This window comes from Pinus tabuliformis, chromosome 8 (genome assembly GCF_031772625.1).
Source record: "Pinus tabuliformis cultivar Carrire ecotype Pingquan chromosome 8, CPIR1, whole genome shotgun sequence".
NCBI lineage: Eukaryota > Viridiplantae > Streptophyta > Pinopsida > Pinales > Pinaceae > Pinus > Pinus tabuliformis.
In genome coordinates, this window is record NC_142294.1 from 411586992 (window position 1) to 411599450 (window position 12459).

At 33.5% G+C, this 12459-nt stretch overlaps 1 protein-coding gene across 1 annotated transcript; it reads left to right on the top strand.

The window, feature by feature from the left end:
- Positions 1-1734: 1734 nt before the first annotated feature.
- LOC149235815 (cysteine protease XCP1-like) lies at positions 1735-6998 on the top strand. The gene is made up of 7 exons (XM_089368680.1): positions 1735-1790; positions 3645-3792; positions 3914-4352; positions 4519-4754; positions 5506-5646; positions 6524-6693; positions 6911-6998. Exons 1-7 carry the CDS (start codon positions 1735-1737, stop codon positions 6996-6998), a joined length of 1278 nt encoding a protein of 425 aa, XP_089224806.1.
- Positions 6999-12459: the final 5461 nt, after the last annotated feature.

The window sequence follows — 12459 nt, forward strand, 5'->3', positions numbered from 1 at the left end:
CCTATATCATTAAATTAAATATGTGCATACACATATAGTTAGAAACTTGTTGAAAATGCACCAAGAAAATCCTAATTTATTTTTTCAATGAATTAAAAAAGGAATTAAATTGTAATTCCATATCTCATTATAACTTGTAATAATTAATTAAGTAAATTTGACTTAGTTAGCTCAATTAAATTCAAGTTGGGAGTCTAACTAGAGTCATGTAGAGTGCCTCCTACAATTAGTAGCACTAGTTGAGTTTATTTTGAGTTGTATTTATTTAAATTAGTCTAATTGAGTTAAATTATGTTAAACTACTTCCAATTGATGTAGGAATTAGTGGTAGATCAGAAACTGTGGGGTGTAACCAACAGTAGTGGGGTGTAACCAGAATCAGTGGGTTGTAACTTACTGTAGTGGGGTGTGACTTACTATAGTGGGGTGTAACCTGCGGTAGTGGGGTGTAACCTGCAGTAATGGGGTGTAACCAACACTGATCAGTAAACTGAAGATTCACTCATAACTAACTCATGCATTCCATATCAGAGAAAGACCCGGTTGACATTGGATTTCACGGCATCATACTTTCAGTTATACAATCATTCGAATTGTACAGGTGTTGCATGCAATTAGAGGAAGGACTATGAGGATTGCACAATTCATAACTATGGGATTTCCCAATTAAATATGGGCTAATTCCCAAGGGAACAACGTAAGGAAATAGGAGCTTGGAAGGCAACAAAATTGGCTAAGTATCAGCTTGAGATTGTATGGGAATCAATGAGATAGATAGACATAGAGCAGAGGTTGTTCGGGTTTGAACAAAGCATTGTAATCATCTCGTATTTTTTATTAATGCAATACACATATAGTAGGGGTTTTTAGTTGTGGCTTTCCCAATAAAATTATTACGTTATGTGTGATTGAATTATTTCTCTTATATGATTCGTGATTTGACCGATTGTTTATTGTTTCTACTGATGAGTAAAGTAGTTTCAAATCAGTTGTTTTAGCATACTACAATCTGCAATTTGAATCTACAAGAAATTTCTACAAAACTCTCTGTGGCTTGATTCTACATTCATTTTACTATCATCCATTTTTCTCATACTTACTCTCTTTTTATTTCCTGTAGGCTTAGAATATATAGAATACAGAAACATCACATATTTTCTACATCCTAAAATCATTAATCTATCTCTAGAATCACTCCATAAATCTCTCATTCTTCTTATGATAATTAAAGGAGTTAACATTGTTTACAATAAGGAATTAAGAATTCCTTCTTCATGTCAAAACTCATTTTGAAACTTTTTCTCCAAAAAGATTTGATAGTTTTGGGAGAAAGAATGTGTTTGCATCAAAACCTCTCTATTTCATTCGCTTAAGCTAACTCTTGGGACAAAGGGGTTTATTGTGGAAAGTTTTTGTTTTATGGAACTACTAAATATAGGAATAAATTTTGATGAAATATTATAAACGTACAACTAAAATTTGCAAGACCATTGAAAATTATCAGAATAATTTCATATTTTTTGTCTTGTATTCCAAAATTTAGTGGTGTTCTGATAGTAATTGTGTTTGTCAGAATATCAACTAAAATGAATCTTCATAAAAATGGTGAGAATGTGAAACCTAACCACTTGAAAATGAAAGTAAATAAAAAACTAAAAGAATATTTGTTTTCAAAGGCACAATATCAATTACATGTGGAATGTCTTTCTAAATATTATAATTACAAATATAGTGATGGGGATTCCAATAATGGTAGAAGCATATGTTTACAAAGAGGTGGCCTATTTGAGGTTTGTATTCTCCGTGTGGATCAGTGGGGGTTTAGAACATGCTTTGGGCTATCTACTACCTGCGCAGTAAAATATTTCTTCATTAGCGTATGAAATAGATAAAGGATGTCAAAGAAGAAGGATTTCAACAATCCACCATGACTCTCAAGGACTTCCACAACAATTCCATTCAATCAGATCTTCATTTTCCCTCAACCCCTGACAATGGGTAAGTTCACTCTTTGTTTATTTGTTGCCATAGTTTCATTTTTCTAAGGGTATATGAAATGATGATTTACAATGAAATTTATTGACCTAGCAGTGGTTTGAAATCTCTTGGATGACATGCATAAAAATTTAGGGCAATGGTTTCAGAAAGGAATCTATACAAATGTCACTAATATAACAAACTATCGTGGTATTGTTATTTTCTTAAGGCTTTTTGAGTTGGGTTTGAACTATGTATAGCTTCATTTCTTGTAGGGTTTTGAATGATGTGAATAGAGGTGTCCATGAGAAGCAAAAGGTTGGAACAAAGTGGGGTGGTTCCATTAATTGATGTTATGCAATAGGTAATCATTGTGAAAGGAAGGGCTTTACAACTAATCCACAACAAGGTTTAGAGAAAAAGTTATCATACCAATATACATGCTATATAGGGTAGATTAAAAGTTTGTGCATCTCAAAGCTTATTTTAAGTTTGTTAGAATTTTGGTCATGAACTTTTAACATGTTTTTATGGCCCTTTATAGCCTTGTGATGGGTGCTACTTTTCATACAATGGATAAGTTATTTTTCTCATCGAGTACTTTCCAATGAGCTATTGTTCATATGCAAAATCTATGGCCCTAACAAAATAACTATCCAAATATTCATTGCATGTCCATATGGTACCCATGTTAACATACATAATTCTAATATAGGTGTTCATTAACATGTGGGAATCTGATATACACTTTTAAAATCACCATGAAATTTACAAGAGGATTTCAGAACCCTAAACCCAATGCCAATTATAATGCAAGGGTTATTTTTTTCTTTAATTGCTAAGTGTTCCATAGAATGAAGATGAGTGTGGCAGAGATATTAATAAGGCAAAGAAAGAAACTCGTAGAGTAGAGGACTACAAAACACTATAATGTCTCATAACTTTGTGGTAAGCTTAAGCACATTTATATTATAAATTTCAAAAAAAAAAAAGAACATAGTAGTTGATAAGTCCATAATATGAGGCACTTTTAACAACATAAGTGAATGATAAACATATATTTTGTTGTGTTACCTATAAAATTATTATTCCATTATCATCAAATTTTGGAGACCATGTAATCTATAACAAATTTTAAATTTTGAAAAAATAAACCATAAATAAAATATAGCAATTGGAATTATTTTCCAATTAGTAATGTTGGGATTATATGGTAACTAATTTTGATAATGTGTTTGTACTAACATTTTGTTTATAAAGTATATTTATATTGAATGGGTTCCAACAAATGTAAACTATATCCTATTTTCATTCCTCATTTTGGTCATGTAATTTTATCGAATTTTAATACTTTCCACATAATATGGAAGTAAATCTTGTTTCTATTCTTAAGTCCTATTTTCACTCCATATAATCGTGTGATTGGTTGTATTTGTCCGTGCTTAAAGAGAAGAGTCAGTGTGTTATAAGATAAGAGATAGAATTAGAGTTAGACATGTAAATCAAATTGAAGATTGGAATTCATATTGAAGACACTTCAAAGGTAGTAAAATTCTCTCTGTAGTTCCATTTCAATTATTCTTTATTTTTAATTCATTGTAACTTATTCCTATGATAAAAATGATAATTTAGTTAACTATTTAGTGAATGTTGATTTTCTTACACAGGTTTCTATCAAAATGTGGTTTTTCTATTTTGATCTCTTTGATCGTTCTTATGCTTTTACTGTATAAGAGGCTCTCTATTTATATCCATCCATCACTCATCCTTGTCATCATCAGTTTGTTAGATATCAGGCAGGTTTATATCAGGCAGGTCAATTCTGTTAACCCACATTGATTTCTAAAATAGAATTGATTTTAGTTTCAATTCAGAGAATTCAGCTTTGGCTTGGACTTGATAATGACTCAGCAATCTGTTTGTGATTTTGTTTTAGATGGGTTGCACATCTCTCCCTGCATTCTCCTTTGCCTTCCTGATACTCATCGCCTTGACATCAGCGAGCGATTTTGGATACTCCCCTGAGGATCTTCTCAGTGAGGACAGAACTGTGAGTCTCTATGAATCATGGCTTGCCGAGCACAACAAGGCCTATACATTAGCAGACGAGAAGCAACAGAGATACGAGATTTTCCGAGACAATCTGAGATATATAGATAAAGTTAACCACCGGAACCTGAGCTTCCGGCTTGGCCTTAACAAATTTTCAGATCTGAGTGATGACGAGTTCAGATCAAGATACCTAAGAAATATATCAACCCAACCTAGAGGTCACGCCAAGAAACTCAAATATGAAGACCTTATTGATCTGCCCGAGTCTATAGATTGGAGGACGAAAGGTGCAGTGACCGCTGTGAGAGATCAAGGCGAATGCGGTGAGTTTGTTCATCTGTGAAATCTAAATTAATTTCAAGAAGCCTCGAAGCTGATAGTGTAGCTCAATTTCAGTTAGGTTTTATGTATAGTAAAAAAGAAAAGGCACTCGCTTTTGTGGGTGAATCTCGTTTCTAATTTGTGGGTTTACTGTTATATATTATCCAGGTAGTTGTTGGGCTTTCACCGTAGCTGGAGCAGTAGAAAGCGCCAACCAAATCGCAACTGGCAATCTTGTTTCCCTTAGCGTGCAAGAGCTTATCGATTGTGACAAGCCTCAGAACAACGGCTGCGACGGGGGCACTTTAGAAGCCGGATTCCAATTCATTGTTAGTAATGGAGGAATTGATACAGAAGCAGATTACCCTTACCAGGGCGGAGACGGACAATGTGATACACAAAAAGTATTTTGTTTTGTTTTAATTTTGATGAACTTAGATTTCCAGAATATTTCAAAATCATATCATAGAATTTTAGGAGTTAGATTGGAAAAATGCTAATTGATACAGAATTATTGGTGGGGTAGGGAATAATGTGATATAGAAAATGTATTTTATATTATTTCAATTTAATTTAACTGATTATAGATTTTAAAAATATTTCAAAAAAAAAATTTCCAGAGAGAAAAATCAACATGTATATTATATTAAGTATATTATATTAAGGAAATATAATGAGCTGAAACATATAAAGGCGCATTAAGCCAGCCAAGCCAAAAAACATTCCTGATGACAAAAGAGGGACTGCCTCTGCGCCTATATTTCAAAATTTTATTATAGAGCTAATTCAAGTAATTGGCAAAATCAAATTACTTCTTTTCCAACTGAAAAAATCTTACTTAGAAACTCTCAAACATACATAATCTTGAAAATGATTGGACCACATCACCTCTGGAGACCAAACTTCCCTACTTAATAATTTCCATAATTAATAATTAGACCAGGTCTTCAGCACTAGAATTAGATTACCCTTTGCAAGCCTGAAAAAATAACTTTTATCATTTAAGCTCAATCTGATTTGATTGTTTGTAAATTTCCAAAATCTCCAAAATCTACAATCTAATGAAGATGTTTTTCCTGTCTATTGATTTTCTGCTGCTGCAAGTTCATATTCAGTTGTATTCCTGATTTTCTGCTGTTTAATGTTCATTTTCAGTTGAGTCAGAAGGTTGTATCGATCAATGGTTACGGCCGTATGCCGGGAGTTGCCGTCAATGACGTTATAGAAGCAGTTGCTAATCAGCCTGTCGCTGCGGCAATCGACGCCTCTAGCCGTCATTTCCGGCATTACCATTCTGTAAGAACTGCACATTAGATTATATTCAGTCTGACTGTATCTCTGGCATGTACGTTTTCACAGTTATAAACATTATGATAAATATTTGGGAACATTGTACTTAGTTTTTGGTAAATATTTTATTTATCACTAACTAGAAAGATTTATAGTTTTGAAAGTGAAATGTTTACCAAAAACATTCAATTTCATAATAAATCATAAAATATTTCAAATTTGTTTATTTTATTTGCTGATTAATATTAATAAATTTTATTGAATTTAGACTTTTGTGATTTATATTAAATTTATAGGAAAAGTTTTCTACTATAATCATATCAAAATTCATTTGTTTAAAACCAGGGAATGTGGTTCATACTGTTTTGATGGTGAATGCATGATTTCCTTTTGTTGTCTTCTTCTTCTCTTTTGTGGCCTTGGTGATTGCCTAATGGTCTTAGAGTTCTATGTTTTGATTAAAAATCTCTTAAGCACTACCATTTTGGGTTTTAGCACAATTTGTTCCTTTCCTCCTCCTTGTAGCAGTGTTTTGCCTTCCTGTAGCAGTCATTCCTTCTTCCTTCAGACTCTTCTAGTTGTATGGGAGTTATGATAAATGATGAAGAGGGTTTGGATGATGCTGCTAGGGCTCAGAGGGAGTAGTTTGTGAAAATGGCAAAAATGCTCTATTTGTTTCTCAAGAAATTCAAGGATGAGAGAACGTAGGGTTTGTTCTTGAAATTATGAAATGGCACTAGTTCATTAAACAAATTAATTTTAATATAACTTTTGATGTAATAAACTTTGTTTAAAAATGTAGTGTTCACCAAAAACTTTCAACTATTCAACCAAACCACACTTTGCATGCGAATCCCATCCGGGTTTGTGTTTTTCATTGCAGGGCGTTCTGTCAGGGAAATGTCGAAAGAAGATAAATCACGGCCTTGTACTAGTTGGCTATGGCAGCGAATGGGGATCACCGGATTACATTATCGGAAAGAATTCATGGGGAACACAGTGGGGAGAAGATGGATACATCAGGCTTGACAGGACCGTTGGCGGGAATGGACAGTGTGGGATCTACAAGGATGTTGTTTTTCCGGCCATAATTTCAAATTAATGTAACATTACATATATTTCAATTTCAACTTTTCTTTGTTTATGAAAATTTAAAACATAATTAATGTAACACTACATATTATATTTTCTATTCTTCTTTGTTTATGAAAATTAAAAACATTCAAAACATATTTTAATCGGATAACATTGATTTTTCTGGTATTAACAGATTTCCCGGGCGAAATATTGCATCGATTTCGTGGTCAAAGTTTTTGGGAAAGCAAGGCCAGGCGGTGAACAATAAAATAGCGGAGTAAAGTGCGATGAAAACGAGTTTCCACGGCTTAGCTGTGGCACTTTTATGTTTTGATCCTTTGTATTTGTATGGATTTGCTCAGATGATAGTAGATGTAATGGTGTTGTCTTCTGGTCGAGGAATGACTTCCTAACTTGGGCATTTATTTATTTGAATATTCTTTTATTTTATGTTAAAATTTTAATTTATTAAATGATAGGAATGACCTTTTAACTTGACCATTTATTTATTTGAATATTTTTTATTCTATGTTTTAAAATTATTAAACAATAATAAATATAAAGTATTAATAATTTGAAAATGAATAAGATATTGATTAAATATGGATCTAGGGGATCAAATATCTTCATATGTTTTTTACAATGCAAAATATCATTTCAGCAAACACATTAATGGTGTATAATAATATTAATAGGGAAGGTCTGAGGTAGGTGTGAGCATCTTACTCTAACTTTGGCTAGAAAGTAAAGGTGAGGGAAATATATTTTTTTTTCTTTTTTCACTCTCAGTACTTACAAGGTAACCATGATTTAAAGACCTAGGTAACCAATCTTATTTTGAAGGTATGAATTTGAAATCTTTTCAACTTAATAAATAATTGTTGTTAATACTTAATTTTTTATGATGGTTACTTTTGCTTACCACTTCAAATGTTTTAATCATACATTTTCTTTACAATAGTTTTATATGATATATATACATATTTCTTATAAAACAATATGTAATATATACATAGTTATTAAAATAATTTACATAATATGTGAATCAATACAGATTAGAATGTTTTTTTTATTAATATATTTTTAAGAATAAGTCAAATAGTATTAAAGTATTTTATTGATAATCCACATTGAATATTTTATTGGCTACAACATTAAAATATTTTCTTTTAATAACTTCTAATTACTTTACATAAAATGATATTAAGTCATATGGAAGACAAACTAAACATGCATAACATATTCACTTTTTGTAAATTTTTTCATCTATAAATTTCTTTTACAATGTAAAATAATATTTCGACAAAAAAACATATTAATAATGTGTACTCATCTTAATGGGGTAGGTGTGAGCATCTTATTGTCACCTTCTTGCTTCAAAGGAAAACTACGACTCCAACCTTCTTGATTTAACTTATACAAAGCTAAAATAAAAGTAAGGGAGATATGCTTGCTTTCTTTCTCACTCTCAATACTTACGAGGTAACCCTGATTTAAAGACCTAGGTAATCAATCTTATCTTGAATGTATAAATTTGAAATCTCTTTAAACTAAAAAAAAATAGTCGTTAATGCTTAATTTTTTATGATGGCTATTTCTCCTTCGCAAATTGTCAAATACTAATACCGCTTCAAATGTTTTAACCATACACTTTTTTTTCAATATCTTTATATGATATATATACATATTTCTTATAAAACAACATGTAATATATGCATATTTATTAAAATAAATTACACAATATGTGCATCAACGCACGTTAAAATGAATTTTTTGTTATTAATATATTCTTAAGTATAAGTAAATTCGTATTAAAATATTTTATTGATAATCCACATTGAATATTTTATTATCTACAACATTCAAATATTTTCTTTTAACAGGTTTTTACTTCTAAATACTTGACATGAAATTATATTAAGTCATATGGAAAACTAACTAAACATGCAAAACATATTCATTTTTTGTTTTTTATTATTGTTTCTTTATTTAGAGAATATTTTATTTTTATTTTAAGAGGGACATGTGTCAACTCCATGTTGAGCATAGATCGAATTACACATCTAACTCATGCTTGTTGTAGAATGACACTCTGAGCTCAATAAGTGATTAAGTAATTTAAAAGAAAGAGACATGATATAACAAAAAAAAGTTTTAATTTTACGATGAATTGATATATTGATTAAGTTTAAGGAATATATATACATATATATTTTATAACGAATTGGATTTATTGGTTGTCATCAATGTTGTTGGGCATTTTACTAATTTCTTACTAATAAATGAATAGTTTGGATTCCCTTTAGTTAAATGCGCTATTTTACACTTATTTTTATTAAGGATTTTATCCATGAATGTGGGGAAGCATCGCTTAGTTTTTCCTTAGAATATAATGGGTTATCTCAACTAGATATTGACAATGTTGGTTGACATTAGGCTAGTTACATGCTAGTGTAAGCCACCTAAGGGCCTTCAAACGAGGAACCTAATCACATAGAACTAGCCAAATGTCGACAAACATTGAAAACAATTGGTTGAGCTAACCCCTTAGGCTAAGTCATTTATATATCTATTTAGTTAGAGAAGAAAAATCTTGTTGTCAAACTCAACGAAAGTTTCCTCACATTCATGGGTGGCATCATTAGTAACTTTGTTGGTGCAAAATAGTGCACCTCGCCTAAGGAGACTCAAGTAAAATATCTATTGGATTAAAAATAGCTAATTTCTCAATAATAATGGAAACTAGTTGAGATAACTCCTTAGGTTCATTCATGTGTGTGCGCATGCACATGTGTCTCTCCAACAAAAGCCTCATGGGTAAACACAATAGATATTTTCTTATATTCATATATGACATCCATAGTAAACCCATCAATGTGTAATAGTACACCTCACCCAGGTGATCCAAACTTATGCACATAAACACATAGATGCAGTAGAAATAAAATTTCATTTCACTAATATCAAAGAACTGAAATATGCTTGCATATGGAAATGGGAATAAACTAGCTTGAGTGATGGTAGCTTATCTCTGAGAAGAGATGTGGTAGTTACATGCCTCTTAACTATGTTATAATGAGGCTCCAAGGCCTATTTTTATTGAGAATCAATGGAGAACCCTAAACATCCAAAAGCCTAACCCTAGGAGATGAAGTGCCAAAACTATGGGCCTCATTTGGGTAAATTGGCACATCAACTTCTCGAGGCCATAACTTTGGCATATGGTATTTTTTTAGCTACCATAATACCTCATTTCAAATACCTCAAAGAGGAGGCTAAAACAAAATATGAAAATTGGTTTGGGACATTTCTGGTCTCTCCATTTTCCCTAAAAATATCATTTAGCCACTCAAAAATGCTCCAGATGTTTAGGACCCAAAAAACAACCAAAAATAATAAGTTGTGCTACAATTAAGGAAACTGGAAAGAAACAATAGTGGGGGTCCAAGGGGAATAGGCGGGAAGCCACCAATATCCACCTAGATCATTCCTCCCTGCTTAGGAAGTAATCATCCCCATTGTGTTGAGTGCCTCCATGAGATGGGGAAACTTCTGCTGAACTTGGTCCTTGGTGAGCCACTTGCCTTGGTGTTGGAGTTGGCTAGCTTTGACAATGTGATACAAATGAATCTTCTGATGGCAAGTGTCCTTGATGTACGTGTCCATGATCCGATCAGTTGTGGCATGTTCCATGTAGTCTAGGTTTAACTCTGTTGGTGTGAGTTGTTCTCCAATGTCTAATGTGTCCAGTAATGGTGGAAAATATGATCAAAGGTGTTACATGGAAAAGTGTCTATGCAGAACTGCTAATCCCACTAAGGCGTGGTAGCTACCTTAGAAACAAACAAAGTAAAACTACTTTCGTTTTCCTTTATGAAAGATAGATGAGAGAAGAATAAAAGAGACCAACCTCTGTCTTGCGCTTGGCTCCTTGCTCGATTCCTCTCTCTTCTGATAGTCCTTTGCTACTTGTTTTCTGGTATACCCAGCTTCACAGAGTACCTGTAGAACCAAAGCAGCATAACACTATACAAGAACATGCATCTACTATCATAAACAATCTAGGATTAGATGTAAATTGACCATACAAATGCATAAAACATAAATGACACAAGAGTATCGAGCCAGGAGAGTTACAACCAGTTGTTCTGACCCAGCATCATCCTCTCAGCAAGTGAGCCCTTCTTAACCTCATGCAAAGCTTAGATCACCCAACACTATGATGTTGCCTCAAGAAACCAACAACAATTCCTTACAAGATGCAAAATTCCAGCCTCTGGATCTCTGGCATGAGGGATCCATATATAGATGTCTACAAGGGAGATGAGTCAGCTTGTGATTTGATTAGTGTCTTCCCTCTGATAGTTCTTGCTTCCACTTGGAGATTGATGATCTCTTACTCATCCTTGGTCAAATTCAGAGAGGCAAGTGTCACAGGAGAAGTTTCTGGAAGATTCCATGCTTCTCCACCTCGCGGATTGACACTGCCATTTGTCTCTTCTCGCCAATCGGACCCCATAGAAGGGATTTTTGAAATGCAACACACCCACTGAGTGTACTTAGGTGAGATGCAATGAACTTTGCCTATGGAGCAGGTGAAATGATCCTGTTTAGACCAGTTCTGAGTAGTTTTTCATGGAGAACTTCTAGGAGAAGCTGTAATCAGTTGACCTTGTTCCTTTAGGGGCTGGAACAACATTTTTAGGGACTTAGGAGCCCTTGGTTTATGGACATTTTATGCTTGGGGTTGAAGTGCCCAAAAATGTCTATAACAGTTGCCCCCTAAAGCATGAGGTCATTAATCTTTTTTTGATGTCAGGTGAAATGCTTTATCATGAGGATCCGAAGTTCTTTCAAGCTGGGAGGAGACCTGTAATAAGATACAATACAATACATTATCTTCATAATATTTTCATGATCTAGCTGAGGCGGGCATTCCCATGCTCAGCTTTATAAATTCATTTTCATGTGCATAGGACAGACAATCGTCTTAGTGTAGACTGATGATTCTGGAGGAGCCATCATCCCATAGATTGGATGATTATCTATGCAGCAATGATGTACATTTGATGTCTTTATTTTCCTGAATATATATCGCATCCCGGATGGATAAAACTAGATCTGGGTTCTTCAATCTCGTTCGATATTCACTCAAAGTACAAGTCGATCCATGTGAGAGATGTTCTGGAGTCGAACATGGAAAGACATCGCCTGATTACCAGCCAATGATGTAAGCTATTAACAGGCGCAAGAGGAATCATCGATAATGATAATGATCCTCAAGGTACTACAGTACAATTCACGTGGTGTGAATAAGGGACTTGGCGTCAAACACCACGTAAAATCTTTCGGTCGAAGGCCATTGATGTAAACCTGTCGCCGAAAGTGAGAAACTTTCCATTGAGGCATGCAAGTTTCAAAATACTAAAAGGGGTGTCCCTAGATTGACTTCTTTGATAATGAACTGATGTCGACAAGAAGTGATCCGTCATAGGAGGGCCTTAATGAATCCCACATCAATGACATGGAACGGAGCAAATGATTTTAATGGAGGTGAAAACGATCTGGTGATATAAGGTTCAGGGTGGCGGTCATGAAAGAATGGAGCGTAAATGTATTGCAGCGGGTGAGACACAGGTGAATTCTCTGAGTGACTTCTCTTGAACATATCAGTGACACTGACATGACGGATTGGTAGCATTAACCCCAAATGTGCATGGTGTGATGTGACCATGGTGATGT